General features: G+C 43.2%; 1 protein-coding gene and 1 long non-coding RNA gene across 3 annotated transcripts in view; both read right to left on the reverse strand.

The window, feature by feature from the left end:
• The window catches only part of LOC104860925, a 5839-nt gene extending 3311 nt beyond the window's left edge, over positions 1-2528 (reverse strand). Inside the window, exons 1-2 of the long non-coding RNA XR_004516400.1 lie at positions 2490-2528; positions 2185-2288 (exon numbers count right to left, since the gene is read on the reverse strand). This is a non-coding gene — a long non-coding RNA (uncharacterized LOC104860925). The remainder of the gene's footprint in view (positions 1-2184; positions 2289-2489) is intronic.
• A 6207-nt stretch (positions 2529-8735) lies between these two features.
• The window catches only part of Pwwp2a (PWWP domain containing 2A), a 37514-nt gene continuing 24970 nt past the window's right edge, over positions 8736-21279 (reverse strand). Inside the window, exons 2-3 of one of the 2 annotated variants that reach the window (XM_033761613.1) lie at positions 13034-13158; positions 8736-9895 (exon numbers count right to left, since the gene is read on the reverse strand). In XM_033761613.1, coding sequence (XP_033617504.1) covers positions 13055-13158 — 104 coding nt within the window. In that variant the 3' untranslated portion in view covers positions 8736-9895; positions 13034-13054. The remainder of the gene's footprint in view (positions 9896-13033; positions 13159-21279) is intronic. The other variant, XM_033761614.1, reaches the window with a different exon arrangement.

Consider the following 21279-nt stretch of genomic DNA (forward strand, 5'->3'; position numbering starts at 1 on the left):
TTTTTTTTTTTTTTTTTTTTTTTCCTGTTTTTTGAGAGAGTCTCAACCATGTAGTTCACACTGGTCTGGAACTCACTGTGTAGCCCACGCTGGTCTTGAACTCGCAGTGATCCTCCTGCTTCAGCCTCCTGAGTGCTGGGATTACAGGCATGCACCACCATGCCCAGCTAAGATGGTTTCTGAGATACATATGAAAGCCTCCTGCCTCAGCCTCCCAAATATCTAGAATTACAGGCATGTGCCACTGTACCTGACTCTTGCATACTACTTTAATGTGTGGGTTTATAGAAGACAGCAAGATTCTCTTACTGATTCTGTAAACTGTCATGAGGTCATATGTCATGTCTTTCAGGAATACTTATTGCTCACAACAGAATGACAGTGGAGAAAGCCAGTAGCCCTGTAGCGTTATGAAAATAATACTTGGGCACCTGGGAGGGTCTCGGGACCCCTTGGGAGCTGTGAACCACTTCTCAGAGCTACTGTGTCAGATGAGACTTGGCGTCTATGGCCAGACCCCTGGGCCGCTGTTGCCATGGCTATAGGGTGTAGAATGCTCTCCTGCCGGCAGCCACACTGAAACCTCACCAAGTTGTCAGAGAGAGGCCAATGTGGCATGCTCCCAGGAGCGGCCCAGCAGTGTCCCTGGAAAGCCAAGGAAGGGGTCTCCTTAAATACCAGTTAACTTTTATCCAGCACTGTTACTACCCTACCCCAAATCTAGAAGGAAAACTTGATTCAAACCTTTGCGAATGTGCTTTATTTTTTGTTTTGTTTTGTTGGTACCAAGGATGGAATTCAGGACCTTGTTTTTTGTTTGTGAGGCAGACAGCGGCACTACTGAGCTAAATCCCCAGCCCTTTTACAAATATTTGACCAGAGGAAAATCTTGGCAGGGCACATGGTACACACCTGTAGTCCCCGATCTGCTTTTGGGAGGGCCAGTGGGAGGAGCCAAATTGGAGACCAGCCTGGGTGACTTAGGGAGATCCTGCCTCCAAAAAATACAAAGGGCCAGAGGTGTAGCTCAGGGGCAGAGCTCTCAAGGCAGCACAAGCCCCTCCCTCACTTCCATCTAAAATAGTCCTATAGGGGTGTGGGAGTAGGAAATGTATAAGGAAGGAAAATAGTGTTTTACTGATGCTAAAATGTATGATTTTTAAATTCTATGATGGCTTCCCCCCACCAAAAAATAATAGACCAGAATTACTTTTTGTTTTTCTTTTTTTCTTTTGGTGCTGAGGATTGGACCCAGGGAATCCACCCGTGGAAAGCACATACTCTACCCTCAGGATTTATGTCTAAGGTATGTGCACTCTATATATTCTTAGTCCAACAGTACCACAATGGATCAAAATAATTTTGCTCTTTTAGAGCTGCTTTGACAACCCTTGGACACATTCTTTAAAATACTGGGATCTGTTGTACCCCTGCCTGCTGCCATACTGAGTAGACAGTTGGTTCCCAGAAGGTGGGAGAGGATTTTCTGTTCCTAACACCACTACCCACTGTTGTACTAGCGACTAAGCTTATGGGAGGATTGGTGATCAATCCTCCGACTGCCTAGAAAGGGGGACACTGAGGGCTAAAGAAAAAAACACAAGACTTGCATAATTTTAAAGCGTATGGGGGCCCGGGAGGTCAGTGCCTCAGAGCGGGCAAAGAAGACTCTGTGAGCTCGCCACTATTGGGGACACAGTGATTGGAGGGAGAATCAGGTGACTGAGGGGGCAGAGGTAATCTTATGCTGATGAAGATCTTAGGTCAGTGAGCATCTTACGGGTTGTTTGTTTTGGTTTTTTGAGACAAGGTCTCACTATGTAGTTCAGACTGCTCTGGAACTCACTGTGTAGCCCAGGCTGGTCTTGAAGGCACAGCTCAGCGATCCTCCTGCCTCAGCCTCCCGATTGCTGGGATTACAGATGTGTGCCACTACGCCCGGTTTTGTTTGGTTTTTTAAGGCTGGGTCTCCCTTTGTAGTTCAGCCTGGCCCTGAACTCCCTATGTAGGCTCAGCTGGCCTTGAATTTATAATCCTCCCATCTCAGCCTCCTGAGGTGTGCACCACCACTCCAGTTTAGGATTTTATGTTGATGAAGGCTTTCGTGAGAGTATTCTTACAGTAGGTGATATGGGTTAAACTGGTAAGGAATTTGTCCCTCCCCAGGTGAAACCTTTCTCTTACCTTTAGCTGATGTAATCTTTATATCACAGCTTCACAGGACCCTAGAGATCTCAGCTGTGACCGGAGGCAGCTATGGGGTTATGTCTCAACATGCCATTGCCGGCCTGTAGGCAGGAAAATAAGCCTAATTGCAATTTGTGAAATGATTTTTCCCAAAAATTATGTAGAATTGCTCCCAATAAAGTTGACATTAAACATTCCAGAAGAGTGGTCCCCATGTGGCTTTCCATCACTCTCCAGAGATCCTGCACCCTTTCATGCCTGCTTTAAAAGCCATCCTGTGTGCTACTAACCAGTCGCATTACCTTGAGGTTGTAGAGACCAGCCATCTCCATCCATGTTAGCGCCACCTGAGAAGTAACCCGTGTCACTCTAGAAGGTTCACCGAGCTGGCTGTCGCATCACAAAGACGGCAGTGGGAGACAGCGGCTTGAATCTGCCTCATCAAAGCTGGGGAATCTGTCTCCCCTGTACACTGCCCAGAATGGGAAAGTACCCTGGAGTTTATAATGCCTGTGACCCAAGTAAATTCAGCAGCGATCATATCAGGTAAGCACCGTGGTCCTGGCAAATGTGGAGGACTCAGCTAGTTTCTCAGCAGCGATTCCAGTAACAGCCTTGAAACCCAAAAAGACCTCGTCCGTGTCCACGGTAGCCATGCTGGCCCGGCTCACACAGCCACACAATGTCTAGGAAGGCAAGCATCAACCTGACCTGTAAGCATGCGTCTCCTGGCCTGTAAATTCTCATCTTTATATTTTGGATATTTGCAAGGACTAATTTTGAGACTTTCAAATATCCTCACTTGTCCTTTCATTTCAGCCTCCCTACCTTTAAATCAAATTTCCATTAGGTCTTGAGTTTTGTGTTTGTCTTTTTTTTTGGTACTGGGGCTCAAACTCAGGACCTAGAACTTGCCAGGCAGGCGCTGTGCCACTCAGCTACATCCCAACCTTAAGTTTTTGTGCTTTTATTTCAAGAGTAGTTCTTCCATTGGTGGGAGCCTGTTTTAAGTTCGCTATGGCTACTTCATTTTACATCATGGATCTGAGCTATCATGAAACTCACATGCTGTTCTTAAAATGTCAGTGAGGCAGAATGGGGGGGCTGGGGGTTAAACCCAGGGCCTTGCACATCCCAACCCTTGTACATTTTAAGCCAGTGGAGCAGGTATGGTGGTGCATGCCTGTAATCCCTGCTGAAGCAGAAGGATTGCCAGGAGTGTGAGGCAGCCTGGGCTACATAGTGAGTTCAAGGTCAGCCTGACCTACATATCAAGGCCCCATGTCAAAAATAAATACAAATTTTAAGACAGGGTCCAGCCCAACCTCTGCTTCTGATTTTCCACGTGTTTCCCTTCTGTCACCAGCACGGCAGCTTTTGTTTTGTTGTGGTTTCCTTTAGCCTCTGGCCCCTCCTTGCTGCACTCAGCATTCCCTCTCGCAGGTGCAGACGCTGGGCGCAGCTGAGCCCATATAGCTCATCACCTTGGCTAAGTCCCAGCATCGGCCTGCACGGCCCTTCCGAGTTCTCAGCTGTAGTCAGTGACCTTCCTGCATTTGGGGTAGACATTTGGGAAGTGGGCCTGCTCTAGAAATGAAATACTGCCAGGCGTGGTGATGATTCTGGGGCTCCAGGACTGTCGGTGAGTAGTGCGCACTCGGTGTTCAACACGAGTTGTGTTTTCTGTTTTGTTTTTTTGGTACTGGGGATTGAACTCAGGCCCTTGTGCTTTCGAGGCAGTTGGCGAAAGGACAGTTTTTTAGAAGCATTTTACTGTGTGAACAGTGTGGTGTGCACCTGGCAGCAGCCGTTAAAGGTAAACCTGATTGAAAGATGTATTTCTGCTGTTCACTCCCAAGAGCTAAGCAGGCCTGGCAAATCCTGACTTTTACAACCAGTTTATCAAGTTTTGAAATGTCAAAATGGAAGACAGTCTCTGATAGGAGACACCTCTGATAGGTGAGCTAGTGAGGCAGCTGTGTAGGTTCAGACTTTTAATTTCCTCAAGTTTTAACAGGGCATGGTGCCACCTGCCTATAATCCCGGCCTTTTGGAAGTCTGAGAGGATCAAAAGTTTAAGTCCAGCCTGGGCAGTTTAGCAAGACCTTGTCTCAAAAAATAAGGTGGGGGAGGAGGGTGCGGGGGCTCAGTATAAAAGCCCTGGGTTCATTCTCTGCTACCAAAAAATAAAATAAAAAAGCTAGTTGTGGTGGCACAGGCCTGTAATCCCAGGCTGAAGTGGGAGGATCACCAAGAGTTAGCGACCAACCTGGACTACACAGCAAGACACTTTCTCCAAAAAAAAAAAAAAAATTAAAATTAAAAAAGAAAACCGGGAAACATTTGCACATTCCACCGGAAGTGGGTGACTACAGGATTACAGTCTACGGGGAAAGAGTGTGATCATTTCCAGTGATACTCTTCTGTGGGGTGTGAACCTGTCCTGAGCCCACAGTAGACAAGTCTGTCTGTTAATGCTCCTGAAAATGAAAGTAAGACTGCTTGGACCACCCCCCATGGGGTGGAACTAAATTTAGAGCATCGGAATGACTACTTAAAACCTCCAGAGAACAAAGAAAACTAATGATGTGACTTTAATGAAAACTAATGTAAATGGCATCTATGTGAAGGCATCAAAAATTTTGGTCTTCAGCTGGGTGTGGTGGTGCACGCCTGCAATCCCAGCACTGGAGGCTGAGGCAGGAGGATCACTGTGAGTTTGAGACAAGCCGGGGCTACACAGTGAGTTCCAGGTCAGTCTCAACTACGTAGTGAGACCTGTCTCAAAAAACCCAAAACAAAAAAAATTTTTTTTTGGTCTTCGTAGCCAACAAGTTGGTAATTGTTGAAGCTAGGTATAGATAAGTAAGGTTTTGAAATACTCGTTATTTAATTTTTCAGATACTCTATAACAAAAAAAATGGTTTTCAATTTTCCACCCCTGAGGTCCACATGCTAGGAATTAGCTCCATCATACAAAGATCTATCAGCCAGAACTAGAAACACAACCAGCTTTTTCCTTTCAAGAGAGGAAAGCTCAGAAGCTCGAATTAGGAAGGCATGGCAGAGCCCACTGCCTCACGACTATAGCAGCCCGCAGCTAGCAGTCTGCGGCAGTGACTCAGGCAGGCTGCATTCCTCTGGTCCCAGTTCCTAGTCTGGCCTCTACCAAGACGGAGCTGTTACAGGCACTGGGGCTGGTTGGCCATTCAGTCCGCAGGTAGCTAAGGGGAATCTTTCTTGGGGAAGGCCCAGCCGGATTTAAGATAGTGGAACTTCACTGTCATTCTATGGGTACAGTGCTGGACTGGCTCCTCAGGGGAGCCCCCATGTCACTGAGCATACAGGCATGCAGCAGCATCCAGGCTGCCTGCAACATGAATCTGAAACTTCAGCAAGCTGCAGGAGTCCTCAGAGGGCCGGGATAGAATGGAGGATGCAGGATCTGTAAGGCCATACAGGTCATACGAACTGTTTGGTAGAGGTGCTTTGACCTCCCCAAAACTTGTGGTTTTTTTGGAGGGGGGGTTGAGACAGGGTCTCACTGTGTAGTGGAGACTGACCTGGAACTCACTATGTAGCTCAGGCTGGTCTCCCTCCTGCCTCAGCCTCCCGAGTGCTGGGATTACAGGCATGAGCCACCACGCCCAGCCTGTTTGCATCTTTGCCTCATGAACCTTAACTAGGAAAAGAGTCTGAGGGTTTCTGGAGGGTTGGGGTGGGGGTGGGACGCAGGATCTCGCCTTACTCTACAGGTGCTCTACCAGTTACATCACCAGCCCCCGTAGCACACCTTGATTGGATTCTGCCTGGTAGCCTCAGAGATCAGGGCACAAGTTTCTGCGAAGGCAGCCCTGCCTCATTTTCCACATTTAAACACATGACTGTCTTGACAGGAGGCTGCTGCGTCATATGGAAGGCGCTGTCAGTTTGCCTTATCTGGAAGTCTACTCAGGGTCTGCAAGGGTTAGGTGCAGAGCTCAGGCTGAACTCACAGTCTAGATATTTCATTTAACAACAGCACAATTTCCCAATGTGTCCTCCGTATTTTGGGCCTTGCCTGGGTAGGTAGTGAAGAGCCTGGTGAGACACTGATTTCCACACCCAATCTTGGCCAGTAAGAAAGTGATTTCCTTGTCAGGAAGGTCACTGACAGATTAGAAGCCATGACTCCTATCCCTTAGGGTAATGTGCTATTTGTACAAAGGCATCTTACTTTTACTATCACCAACTTACCATCGCTCCTTTAGAGTAGAAGGTTGCTTCTACAAACTTCTCTCGGAGAAATGAGGGAAAGGCTAACTGGAGAAGTACTCTCAACTCAAAGATGATGGCCAGCCACTGTTGGCCAGTCACTTCTTGCTCTAGCACACAGTATTCAAGAATCGTATTCTCCTTCACACAGGTTCATTAGCTTCTTGCTACCAAAGTGAAGGAGGGGTTATTAACATGGAACTTCATTTGGAATAACCAGAGACTTGGCAGTATACTCCTCACTGGAGCGAAATATGCTTTAAAAACACTTTACCGAAAGGACAAATGAGTTACCAGGAATAAAAGAGCAAACACCTTACTTTTGTCTGAAGTATTTGCAATGACAAAGAGGAACTTGCACAACTCCTACGTGATCCCGAAGCATGAGTCAGAAACGAACGTCCTTATCTGGAGCTGTGTCAGCGCTGCAAGCTGTGCTCGTTGCACGTGTATCATCCACCACCTGCTCCCTGCATCCTGTAGCCAGGTCTGCATGATGCCAGGACACAGCACACACACGTACACCTTCATCAGGATGGCCCTGTTTACTTTCCTTGGTTCTACTTCCTTTAACGTTCGTGGCAGACTTGAGAGAAAAGTATGACCACTAAGTTCCAGTGGCGTGTTTTACACATAGATAAAAGTGAAATGGGAAGCCGGACGTGGTGGCGCACACCGGTAATCCCAGCATGGGAGGCTGAGGCAGGAGGACCGCTGTGAGTTAGAGACCAACCTGGGATACATAGTGAGACCCTGTCTCAAAAAAAAGTGAAATGGGAGGACGTTTGAGATGAAAGACTCCATGAGTACAGTGAAAAAACAGGCAGCTTTCCAAAGGACTGCTTCAGTAAATGAAGGGCAGAGGTACACTGAACTTTACTTCTGAAAAATCTCAGTTGTCTGGCAGGTTTTAAGAGGCTCATTGTTTCCATTACAATCAAGTGTTCCAAGGTAAAATGGTGAACTTCCTATCAAATATATGGGCTTTTAAAGAAGCAGCTGTTTCTCCATAAAGGTAGAACTCCTTAGAATTACAACAAAATAAACCTACCAGTAGATGTTTAATTATATCCCACTGAGGGGCGGGTTGTTTCCATCAGAAAAGCAGTTATGTTGCACACAGAGGCCCCGCGAACTCACCTAGTAAACAGAAACCTGCTTAGGAAACACTGCTACTCAAAACAGCTTCCTTAAGAAGAGTGGTTGGATTTTTATTAGCTAAGAAAGAATAATATTTAAAAACTCCTTAAAAAGAAATGAAAAGTACAAAGTAAAACAATTTTAAATAACTAAATTTTAAAAAAATCAAAGACTTTATTGGGTAAAATGTTACACAACATTCTTCAACATTTAACTCTGAGTGTACTTAGGATGAGAAACAATGTTTGTCATTCAAGTCTACAAAATGAAATAGGCTTGTGCAGATTTAAAGTACAGATAAATGGTAGCATGAAGCGAAGCTTAAATATTAAGCAACTAAAGCAGTATAAGTAAAATCGCAACATGGTAGGTCTAGATTTTAAATACTACCAAGTTTCATTCTTTTAAAAATGGATATATGGTTTGTAACAAAACACCTTTAAGAATTTGCCATGAGAAAAAATAGATATTTAAAATCTGATCTCTCCCAATTCTTTTGCCTTTGTACTATTTCTTGGTTATTTCCATCGCTCTGCACGAATAAGGAATTCTAAAGCTTAATGTAAAATTTCATTCAGTCCATGTGTAATTCCACCACGGCTGGGCAGTTCTGTAGTCCTTGAAGTGAGCCTGAAAGGTCCTGCTGGTGTTAGGCATCTGGAAGAACCAGACTGACCCACAGCCAAGTCCTCGGCCGTCAAGGGTAGAGCCCCCCTAGAGTCCAAGCCGCCATTATGACTTCTCGCTGCTAGTTCCTGAGCTGACTTCTTCCAATCTGATTCAATATATATACTTCATGATACAGTTTCCCAAAATTTAGAATGCACTCCGACCTTTCCCTTAGTTACCTGCTGTGTAACTACAATGTACTTTAGGCTCACCAAACTCAAGGCTGCTTGCTCACCTTTTCTTCTTGAGTTGTAAAACATCACAGTCAAGTATAGCAAATGTCCTGAAACTCTAACCCAGAACTGTGTTAATCCTGAGCACAGGGTTATCGGGTAATTCCAAACCTATCCAGTGAGATCAGGGACGGTCTGAACACTTGAGCAAAGTCCTCGTTACCTGTTCTGTTGCTTCAAATGAATTTTGTGGTTTTTCATTTTTTGGCATTTTTTTTTCTTTTTTGTAATAAGTAATCAATATGGAATTTTCTGGTTTAAAAAATAAATCGGTATTGCCACTAAAAAACTTCAGTTTTATTATTAAAAGTATGGCACCATCAAATATAAAATGCCTTAAAAATGTAGTACTCACAGGTCCATCTGGTTTTCTTGTGTTTTCACCATTCATTAAAAAAGAAAAATCACGGTTTTCATAATATGTATTTAGCAAAGATAAGAAAATTTAGGCTATTAAGAACTGTTCCATGCGCAAAATGTACAGGCTGTCTTTATGGATCTGGAACGCTGCACATGCCCGGCCACATCTACCTGACACCTGTAAGCGTTTCTCAGACTGAGGAGAAGGGGCTGGGCTCGCTGTGGAGAAAGGTCCACCTCAGACCTGCTGCTGTCACCTCTTCCGAACACAGCACATAAGTAAAGACAGAGACGATAACAAAGTTCTTCCAGCTCAGTAGAATTAAGAACTAGCTCTTGGAGTGTACGTTTCCACTCCAAGATCAACACTAGCCTGTTCAGTTGGAGTCAAAATATGAAAGGTAAGAATGTAGTTATGAAAATGTGCACAAAATGTTAAATACTAGTGGCAAATAAATACATCTTAATATGTTCTAACAAGCAAACATATATTCAAGATAATACAGCCCTGCTTAATTGAAGAAAAAGAGCCAAATCGTGTTTGTGGGGAGGCTGGGGCACTTTGCCATCCTCTCAGCAGGACGTAGGATCACGTTTCCTGTCACTCGGGCTGGGACCTGAAGAAAATGCTGGCCGTGGCCTGTGCGACCACTGCCGTTCACAGGAGACCGTGCTAAAAATTGCTCATTTCTCGACTGCTTAACATAAATTGTACTGCAATAATTTCCCATTCAGAAGAGGTTACTGTCAGTGATTCTTCATACGTGATGCAAGTCAGTTCTTGTCTGTGTATCCACACCACTTTTCTCCTCACCTCATGCGGAACTTATTGCAATAGTTTATTTCTTATAAAATATGCCCTAATACCTTTGCTTCCGTTTAGTAAAATCTGCAAGTGCCCCTTTACGGACTGTTGGTTTTAACCACTCCCTTAAGATTTACTTCTTAGTGCAGCTTTAAAAATCTCCAATTTCTTTCAGTCCTGATGCTCTCTGTTGCTCTGTCACTGTGGTACAGGTCCATGAAACCAGCAGCCTGCTAATGTCTTTGTGCTGAAATATAGTAAAGAAAATGAAGAAATGTAGTTAAACATAGGTTATTATATGAGAAAAAAGTAGTCTTTGTTGTTTAAGCCCTATATAGATTATGGGATCACAGCTGATTTTTTTTCTTTTAAATCAGTTAAACCTGGATTTGTTTTGTTTTGCTGTTGTCTTTATTTGTTTGTTTTTTGGTATTGGGGATCAAACTAGGGTCCTTGCACTTGCGAGGCAGGCACTGGAACCACTAAGCTAAATCCCCAGGCCCTTGTTGTTTTTAATTTTAGAAAACAGCTCACTGGCACTCTGAATCAACAAAAGCATTTGTTTTATTTCTGAAGTATAGCTGTCCAAATTCCAATACAAGTAAAATGGCTGTCACTTTCTCACCTCCACATGGACAATCTGCACTGGATGCTTTTTTAAAATTTACTTATTTATTTGGTTTCTTTTTGAGACAGGGTCTCACTATGTAGTGGAGACTGACCTAGAACTCACTATGTAGCCCAGGCTGTTCTCGAACTCACAGTGATCTTCCTGTGAGTGCTGGGATTAAAGGCGTGCGCCACCCCCTCCCCAGCTTACTTGATGCTTTTTAAATAGATGCTTGTGAATATTTGTCTAATAACTAGGGAATGTTAATTTTGTCCTTTGTTTTCATTTCCTTTTTTTTTTTTTCAGACAAAGTTTTGCTAAGTAGCCCAGGCTAGCCTTGAATTTGTTATCCTCCTGCCTCTGCTTCCCAAATGCTGGGAACTGTGTGTGCTGAGAACACGGTATGCCACAGTGCCCGGAATCTTGTACCAGTTGTCCTTTCGGTGTAACATTAAGTCAGGGTAGCTAGTGTGGACTGCAAGAGAACACCAGTCTTCCTCTAGCAAAGGCTGGCCTGTGATCCGTCTTTTTGTTTTGTTTTCTGAGAAAGGATCTCACTGCGTAGTCCTAGAAGCCTCAAGATTCTTACCCCAGCCTTCTGAGTGCTGGGATTACAGGCGCACAGCACCACACCTGACTAGCCTATCATTTTAAGGTAATAACAAAACTCAGCTGTGGATCCCACTGTCTACATATGCATGAGAGTAAAAGAGGGGAGCAGAAGGTGGCTCCCTGGGGTAGACTCAGCACATCAGCAAGCATCACGAACACCACGTGACTAGAACACAACTCACACACACTGGTTACGCTGCCGTGGTGCCCTTGTTTACCAGCAAACCTGATCATCTGCAGAACACTTCACTGTACTTCCACAAAAAGCAGGAAGGACTCTTACATGCTGCCACATAGCACAACTGCAGAACCTATATCCCAGCCCTAGGTAATGCCTCTCAATCTTGGGCCTTAAGAACAAATACAAATTTAAATTCCAAAAGAAGTGATCCAAGGAAACAGGGATTTTTTTGGCCGAATCCATCTGTAAATCAAAGATAGGATATTCTGGTGGGATAATAACAAAAGAAACAGACAAGATACAAAAAAGAAAAGAAAAACCACCTCCATCATTCCCAGTTATTTAACTCTCAAACATTTCAAAGCAGGCATCTTTCCCGTGATTTGACAGAACTTGATTTCCTGTTCACTTCCGGCACAGCCATGCCTTGTTTGCTCCCTGGATCGAGGCCTATGAAGTAAATCCTCCGGGTCACTCTTGCATTTCTTTTCAGTGAGAAATGACTTCTAGCCATAAAGGATGCACACGTCAATATGAGAGGTGAATACTCAAGAAGGATGATTCGCACTTTTAATAATGGATACTGAGAAAGGTTTTTACTTTGTGGAAGGTACTGAAGTATGATTACAGCGCCAATCAATTTAGACTCACATACAACTTTGGAAGCCAATGTTCCCTTTTTATAAACTGAAGGAGAAAACAAGACCAATACCATTATTATAAGAATTTCATTTCCTTCTATTTATGACTCTCAACTTTGATGAGGCCTATTCACGTTCAGTTGAAGATCAGAGCAGGAAAGCAAAGGATTCCTATAAGATGTGTAGAAAACCAAAAACACTATTCCCTCAAGAGGTCACCGTAAGGAAGCTACCACCCCTATACAGACAAATCCAGCCACAACCCCTGGTCCAAAATAGGCCGTAGTGGCCCAGCCTGCAAATTACAGCACATATGCAAGGATACAGCTCTTCTATCAAACACAAATACAGGAAGGTTATTAGGGCCCTCCCCCATCACAGAAGAAAGGTGAAATACTTCCTTCTTTTCTTAAGGAAGCAATACAGATTGTTAATTCAAAAGAAAATATCCTGAACCATTCCTGCCAAATAGGAGTCCTAGGAATTACTGAAGGAGCCAATTTTTTTAAAAAATGTGCTTAAATAAATTACAGGGCCAGGGATTTAGCTCAGTGGTTCCACCACCTGCCTCGCAAGTGCAAGAACCGGAGTTTGATCCCCGTACCCAAATAAATAAATAACAACTGCATTTCAGTATTGTCTTTTACCACACTCTAAAGCCTTATGTTAATGGCAGTGTTTCTCAGATTAAGTCAATAAGAATATAAGAAGTAAATACGTATGTATTCACACATACAGTGATGGCTTGGTTCACAAACTCTTCTCTCCACACTTCTGGTTACAAACGGAACTGGACAAGAACCAAATCAAATTTTCCCATACGGTCAACACTGAATCTAACCACTGAATTTGATTCCATTCTTATCTGACTCAGTTTGCGACCAGAATCACTGAAAGAGGTCTGAACTAAGGCACCACTGTATTTTCATATACACAATAAAAAAATAATGACTCAGAAGTCAAAGTAACGAATACAAAAGTGGTAAAGATTTAAGTAGTGAAAAGATAAAGAAATCTATAGTGTTTCACTTTTGTGGAGACCAGCTGCTACTGTTGCCAATTATGCAACGTAATGCCCAACTTCCACCACCCGAGGAAAAACTGCTCTTCATTCCTGGAAACTCGCACAAAGCTCTGCTTTTCTAGCACTGCAGGCAGTACCAACTCGGTTATTTTCACTTGCAAAATTACCACCTACATGATACACACCCAGCCCCGCAGTCAGTGAAAACTAAGGAAAGAGAGGCTCGGCACTGAAGTCTAGCCTCCACTATGTCAGGGACCATTGAGCGATGACAGGAAGCCCGCTTCACCTTGTGGCAGGGCTTAACACAGACAGACCTGCCCGTTTCACTGTTAACTTCACTTCAATGCTCCTAGTCTGAATCCACAGTGGTCTGTCAGACACTGTAAGGGAGCAGCAGGACTCGTCACTGTCTGATGTAATAGCTGCCATTTGTTGAGACCTATGGTAGAAAAAACCAAGTTAACAAAAATAGAGCAGTTATTTGAGTTCTTTTTAATCCATTTTACAAAAAAAAAAAGTAATTTAAAAATAAGACCAAACTTCAGTAGAACTTTCATAATGAGTTTATTCTAGATAACGAGGGCTCCGGAACAAGAAGCTTCAGTACTACAAGGAGACCTGAGAGCCATATGGGCACCAGCTGTGGCCAGCAGAGGGCACTCTTTGGCCCACGTCAGATCAGCTACAAAAATGCCAGTGGGCTCACCAACATGCTGCTCTTGGGCAAACTTACAAACAAAAATGGAAACACTAACTCATAGTCAACGTTCCTGATCAAAAAACCCCAGTTTGGTATCTAACGCCAGTCTGGAAGCCTCAGCGAGGCCTGGAGCACTCACGCTGTCACACCCACCCAGGGCCCGTCCTGCAGAAGGGCTCCAAACGTCTCCCCCTCCTGTCATGATGACCCCTGCCTACTGCTGTGCCCACACTTCTTACTGAGTGAAGTAATTGTTTCAGATAATGATGACATGATAAGCTTTCCCATTTGGGCTTTCAGAACAGGAATTTAAAATACTAAACCTGATTTACATGAAGGAATGCTATTTTAAGCTCTTATTCAAGCCGTACTTGTTTGCTTCCTTTCCTAGTTTAAGTATAAATATGAATTCACCTGTCACATCAATGTAGTGAATGTTGGGGTCATTAATTTAGGTAATATTAAGTCCTTATAACTGCACAGTATTTTAAAATTCAGCTGGGGATTTGGCTCAGTGGTTCCACCATCTGTGCTGCAAGCACAAGGGCCTGCGTTCCATCTCCGGTACCCAAAAAAAAAAAAAAAAAAAAAAAAAAAAAAAAAAAAAAAAAAAAAAAAAAAAAAAAAAAAAAAAAAAAAAAAAAAAAAAAAAAAAAAAAAAATTCAGCTCAGTGCTTCCACAGCCAGACTCGCAAGCACAGGGCCCGAGTTCAATCCCCAGAACCAAATAAAAAATTCTAAATCAGAGAAGCAACAGCATACAAAAACTCAAAAAGGCTTTTATGACACTAAAAATCGTGCCTATGACTGAAAATATGAGCTTACTTCTGTATTCTAATTGAGGAAAACAATTTAAAATGAAATTTAATGTTACTTACAAAGAAAACTTAAATGTATTCTTAACTATAACTCATAGCGGTCACACAAGAAAATGGAATCTGAAGGTACTATAGAATTTATCTTTCAAAGAACTCTACATGAAACTGTTATTTCAATAACAGTTCTAGAGTCTGCTTTTTGATTTAAACCCAGGAGAATGAAGATGCATCAAAGGTCGATTTCAAGGGAAAAAATGACCTCACTTCTTCCTCTGCGGTCCCTCATCTGCAACCCCGACAATGCCATACAGAACCCACACCCAGTAAAATACCCACACGCCATTCCCGGGGTCCACAGCAGCCAGCTCGTGATTCCTGTGCTAATGTTTAAGAAAAGTTTCCCCTTGATGCTTCCAGGCTGTTGAAGTTCTCTGGAAAAACTTCCCACCCATCTACGACATCCACCAGGAAGAGCAGGAAATGGACAGACAGCCGGAGAAAAGGTGGCCATTTCATTGGAAGTCACATATTTTGTCGGTAAGGGAAAACGCAAGTGCAGTGGTGGCCCTCATGTGCGGAGGCAGCAGGGATGTAAAGGCACAGGTCAGAGCGGGCCCAGTCACACCGACCTCCTGGGTAGACAAGTGGAAGGAGGAACCGAAGTCATGTGCCTACTGCACAGCTCACAATGAAAAACTAAAGACTGTACATAAGGACCCTGGATTTCACCACTCAGTGTAAACCGTACTAATACAATAGACTACAGGGGAACATTTACAAGGAGGAAAGGTACACACTGTACCAGGACTCACACCAAGATATGCCTTTTCCAGCCAGATTCCTTGCTAAAACTGAGGTGGAAATCCTAAATTTATAATCAACTGCATCTCAAAATTGAGCCATCACTAAAAATTGATATCCTCTGAAAAATGGCTTCAACACACAGATCAAGGCCTTGAGATGTCAGGTGCTTCCTTCCCGTTCATAACTAAATATACCAGGAGCAATAAGAGTATTCAAATTATTTTTTTGACTTGCCAAAACATTAAATAAGAAATTGCCAGGGTCCCAGGGGAGCCCGGTGCAGGTGGAAATCGCCTTGACTTGACTGCTGACGGGAGCTCTGTTGCTCCAATGCCTCTGTGAAGCTGACAGAACCCCGACTGCACCGGGCCCGAAGTGCTCCTCTCACGCACAAGTGAGGCCATTTCTCCTCACGCCAGGCTCTGCACTTCCTCGGGTAGGTGAGTTCTGGACAGTAGCACATGAATGAGTGGGAAAGAGCTGAAATAGGCTTCTGGGTTGTTTTTTTTTTGGGGGGGTAGCACTGGGGACTGAGGGCAGGACCTTCGCAGTGAGCTCTGTCCCACCGAGCCCTTTTTATTTATTATTATTTTGGTACTGGGGATCTAACTCAGGACCTTGTGCTTGGAGGCAGGGGGCAGCAACACTGAGCTAAATCCCCGGCCCTCTTTATTTTTGAGACAGGATCTCACTAAGTAGTGAAGGTGCACACGTTGGTGGTCTCACACTTGTGGTCCTCCTGGCTCAGACTCCCAGGGTGCCAGGATTACACGCCGCCAGGCCTAGCTGAAATCTGCTAAGGCGACTTAAATATGATGTTATGGGTTTCCACCAGTTTCCCTTCATACGACCCCCATGACATCTAAGTTACCCTTCACAAGGGCCCGTTAAAAACCACTGAATTCATGCCACTGCTAGATAGTTGTGAAAAATTACAGCACGGTTGTTAGAATAATCACACTGAATACTGAAACCTGAAGAATTTCTTTCATTTATACTGAGTGCATGTTACAAAAGATAATATATCAAAGCTGTCAGAGTGAGATTTCTCCGCCTATACACAAAGAGGACGCAAGTGATACCAAATATTTATACAAGTCTGTGCTGTACTGCTTTGAATATTTAAATTCTTAGGTATCTTACCAGGAGGGACTATTTTTTCCTGCTTCTTCCATTTCACAGATGGTGACACTAAGGTAGTCTGCCTAAGTCACAACGCTCCTACACGGCAGATCCCAGGCAGGCTGACTTCAGGGCATCTGGCCGAAGAGCTTGTACTCCCACCCATGTGCCTCAAGAATGATTGTCAGTCAGTAAAAGTTCTCACCGCGGATGCAAACTTTCTAATGTTGCAACTCCCAGGCTACACAAAGTTCCTACCCCACTAGCCTGCACCCCCACCCACCCCGCCCCCATGTGTTGGGGACTAGACCCAGGCCCTTCACACGGAACTGGGTGATGCTCTCACATTTCTACAGAGACAATCCAGACAACCAGAAACTTCTATTGTATCTTATGAGGAAAAATTTCTAACTCATACAGGATTTTCAAGACTTTTCTCTTTTCTTATAGCAAAGATGAAACCAAGAGCCTTCACAATGAGTTACATCCCCAGCCCTTTATTTTTGAAAACAGGGTCTTGCTATTTCAATAAATTGCCCAGGCTGGGCTTAAGTTGCAATTCTCCTGCCTCACTCCCAGAGCACACAGGTGGCCCAGTGATTGCAGGTCTGGGCCACTATGATTGGCTTTCAAGAGATTTTTAAGTGAGTATTTGTGCTGGAGAGAACTAAGTGAGAGACACGGAAGGTCACAAAATTATCTTAAAGAAAAAAGCCCTTACTAAAACTTGCTGTGCATTTTTTTCAACTTTCAAGCAAAAAAAAAAAAATTTTTTTTTAAATCATAAAAACCTACAATGTCAGCTATGAAAAAATTGGCTTTCCTTCCACATACTGACAGAAGAAATTCGTGTTTCTGGTTCAGACTCAGACTTCTGAGGAACATAAGGAGGAAACTGTCATTCTTACACTTTTTTTTTTGGTACGGAGATTGAACCCGGGTCGTTCTGCTTTTGGGGCAGGCAGCGGAACCAGAGCTAAATCCCTGGCTGCAGTCTTCCTTTTGATGAAGGAAAGAGTCTGCACAGATGAATATGACTGTAACGTAAAGAAAAACAAGATCTAACAAAATAATCAGGAATTTGAACAAAAATATTTAATTCATGTTTAAACCAAGTTTTAAGACTGGTCATGTATTTAGCACCAAAGCTTTATGAAACTTTTACAAAGAAAAGATGTGTTCAATCAAAGGAAAAGATTCTGAAGTCAGGCAATGTGCAGGCAGGATAGTGTCCCAGGTTATTCAGCTGCAAAATGAAATGACACAGAAATTCAGTATTGGAAGGTATAGTCTTTTTTCTTTACACCTACCCCCAGAATAACAATAATTCATAGGAATGATTTAAAATATTCAGGGATTAAAAAAAACAGAATTTAGGGCTCAGGATTTGGCTCAGTGGTTCCACCACCTGCCTCACAGAGGAAAGGTCCCAAGTTCGATCCCCAGTACCACAAAAAAACACCAGAATTTGACTGGAAGTCCAGCATGGTGCTGCACTCCTGCAATGCCAGCACTTCAGGAGGAGGCAGCAGAGGATCAAGTACAAGCCCAATCCAGGCAATTTAGCAATACCCGGTCTCAAAATGAGAAAAAAGGGGTGGGGGATGCAGCTCAGTGGGAAGGACCTGGGTTCAGTCCCTAAGTCTATGGGGGGGGGGCGTCCAAATAAATAGCACGCTGTTACAAACTTTGACAGAGAGTATGACAGGGTGTAACAAGTTTTAGCTAGTAACTCAAATTTAGTACTAAAATAATTTAAATGGTTTCCAAATTCATAAGATGGTGCAGGGCCGGGGATGTAGCTCAGTGGCACTGTGCCTGCCTGACCAGTGCAAAGCCGTAAGTTAGATTCCCAGTATCAGAAAAAATGAAAAGGAAAAAAAGGTCCAAAAGATTGTTTTTATTATTGAAAAGGGATAGTTTTAACTAAAACTTGGTGAATACAATTATACTAAGTTTTACCAGTGGGCAGTTCTAGTTCTTTAAAATGAAGCACCGTTGTTAGCTGGACGTGGCAGTGCACATCCATAATCTCAGCACCGGAGGCTGAGGCAGGAGAACAGTGAGTGATCAAGGACAGCCTGAACTACACGGCAATATCCTTTCTCAAAAAAACAAAATCGGGCTGGGGATTCAGCTCAGTGGTTTCGCTGCCTTCCTCAAAAGCACAAGGTCTGGAATTCAATCCCTGGTACCAAAAAAAAGGGGCATGAGCATTGTGGGCGACATTATTTCCTTCTTTGGGAATCCTAGAAGGGAGGCACAGCCAATACCTTAGTTCAGCACAGTGCAGAAGGAGAAAACACTGTTGTGACTTAATTTCCAAATACCTTCTAGAACAAGAGCATTGAAAATTCAAAAGATGTCACCAAAACATTATACAAACCTAGGTGTGATGGCACTTGCCTGTAATCCCAAACTCAAGACGGTCATGAATTTGAGGCCAGTCTGGACTATATACAGTGAGACCTTGTCTAAAAACAAGCCCAGCTTGGTGTCGCACACCTATGATCCCAGAACTCCAAAGGCTGAGGCAGGAGGATTACTTTGAGTTTGAGACCAGCCTGAACTACATAGTGAGAATCTGTCTCAAAAGAAACAAAAGGGTTGGGAATTCGGCTCAGTGGTTGCACTGCCTGCCATGGAAGCACAAGGACCTGAGTACGATCCCCAATACCAAAAGAAACAAGAGTAGATGGGCCGGGATTTAGCTCAGTGGTTCCACCACCTGCCTCACAAGCACAAGGACCCAAGTTCAATCCCCGTACCGGAAAAAAAAAAAAAAAAGAGAGAGAACGAATAGCATAATAGAATGTGCTAATTGCTAATAGTATCCCTTTTTAATTCTATACAAACTTAGCTGAATGAAATAATACAGTTAAGTGCACATGAGTTGTAGAGACGGAATACGAAGCTCGAGTAGGAAGTCACAGCCAGTGAAAACGAATGCAGCTTAGCTGTTTCCCTTTATCAAGCATTTCCATTCAAGATTGTTAATAGTTGTAATATTACAATGTCAAAGCCAAAAGTTAATTTGCCCCAACATACAAACTGAGTCTTCATTCTCACTGGCAAATCCCTTATTGGAGACCATCACTGGACATAAATCTTTATTAGTACATGTTTGCAGTATATGATGAATATATTAATTCACTGGGCAAAACTTCAGTTAAGATACCTAAATTTTTTCTTTTGTTTTTCTAAGACAAGGTCTCCTTGTGTCGTTTAGACTGGACTACAACACACTCTTCAGCCCATATCCCAGGCTGGCCTTGAACGCAAAGTAATCCTGCTTCAGCCTCCCTAGTGCTGACATTACAGGTGTGTGCTACCACGCCGGACCCAATCCTTCTGTTAAAAGTCAACCTTTCTAGAAAACTGCCAATTCAATATTTTACAATTTATAAATGCCCTACTAGATCCATGCTATACACTCTGCAGTATCTTCATACCTAAATTCGTATCTATTCTACTTACAGCTAATCTACAATTAGTCTATTTATAGATTTTCCCCATCAAAACCACTGAAGACCAGGTGTAGTGGCACACACGTATGATCCCAGCCTTGGGAGACTGAGGCAGGAGGATCTAGAGTTGAGGCCAACCTCAACTACAAAGGTGAGACTGTCTCAAAGAAACAAAACACACACTCTCTCACTCAAGTGTAGAGACACCATCAGTTCCTGCAAAGGTGGCTGCCTAGTGAATCTGTTGCCCCAGCTACCACCTCATTCCTGTCTTCTAGGTCTTGGGTTCCACATCTGTAAATAGTTAACTGGAGGCCTCTTCCAAATGACCAGCCAGCTTCCTGGTCTGGAAGTTCTACATTAAAAAGGAAAAATATTCCATGTGTTACCCGCCTCTTCACAGACCACTGACCTGTACAGGGAAAATACCCACATGGATTATGTCCATGCAGACAGCCTTTTGTCATTACAAAGAAACCAAAAAGTGGCTAGTTACCCAAGCTGGCTATCTCCACCTGTAGCAGATATTGGACAAACTCAAAGAAATTTCTATTGAAAATATTTGCAGGGGGTGGGGAGGGCCAAACATAGGATCTTTGCACCAAGCCATATCCCCAGTCCTTTTTCCTTTTTTTTTTTTGAGTCAGGGAGGGTCTTGAAATTGTTTGTCCAGGCCAAGCTTAAATTTACAATCCTGCCAGGGATTTGGCTCATTGGTTCCGCTGCCTGCCTTGCAAGCACAAGGAACTGAGTTCGATCCCCGGTAACACACACACACACACACACACACACACACACACACACACCACTTACAATCCTTCTGCCTCAGCCTCCCAGGTGCTGGGATTACAACCACCATACCCAACTCAATACACACACACACACACACACACACACACACACACACACACACACACCACTTACAATCCTTCTGCCTCAGCCTCCCAGGTGCTGGGATTACAACCACCATACCCAACTCAAATACATTTTTTAATATATAGCTACTCGATAAGTATATAGAATATATATTTTAAGATTACAGTTTTTAAAACTTGTTTTCCTATTGAAAGTTTAGGTGAAATACGCCAGACTGCAAGTTGAAATGGAGGGATCATTTGACAAAAATCCACTACGTAAATTTGTGATGATGCTTCACATTTTTCAAGGTATGGACTACAAAACAATGTTATTTTTGTACTCCACAATCATGATTTTAACATTTTCTTCCTTTTCCCATGACTTCTGAAACAAACCAAATACGGTTTATGCCGTAATAGTACATTTGCCAATATCCATATTAGCAATATCCACTTCAAAATCAGTATCATAAATCTCACCCAGATTACAAAGCCTGTGAATTATTTTCTAATCTTTCAGAACTTTAGATTTCAAACTTCCAAAAACACCTGAATGAGCCAGTTCATTAACTTGAAACATACTCAAAAAATCTCTGAAGGTAATTCCCTTATAACCCCTCCATCGCACTGTGAACTTATTTCAACCTATTATAAAGAAATTTAAAATAGTTGTTTCTGTTTGCAGGAAAGAAATATGTTCTATTCAAGTGAAACATCTTGTTTAAAATTGTGTGTTTAGTAAAATCAAAAAGCATTGACCAGGAGTTCCCCAAAAGAAATTCTACTTGCTTT

The sequence above is a fragment of the Fukomys damarensis genome, unplaced genomic scaffold, assembly GCF_012274545.1.
Source record: "Fukomys damarensis isolate Sample0158 unplaced genomic scaffold, DMR_v1.0_HiC HiC_scaffold_9, whole genome shotgun sequence".
Taxonomy (NCBI): domain Eukaryota; kingdom Metazoa; phylum Chordata; class Mammalia; order Rodentia; family Bathyergidae; genus Fukomys; species Fukomys damarensis.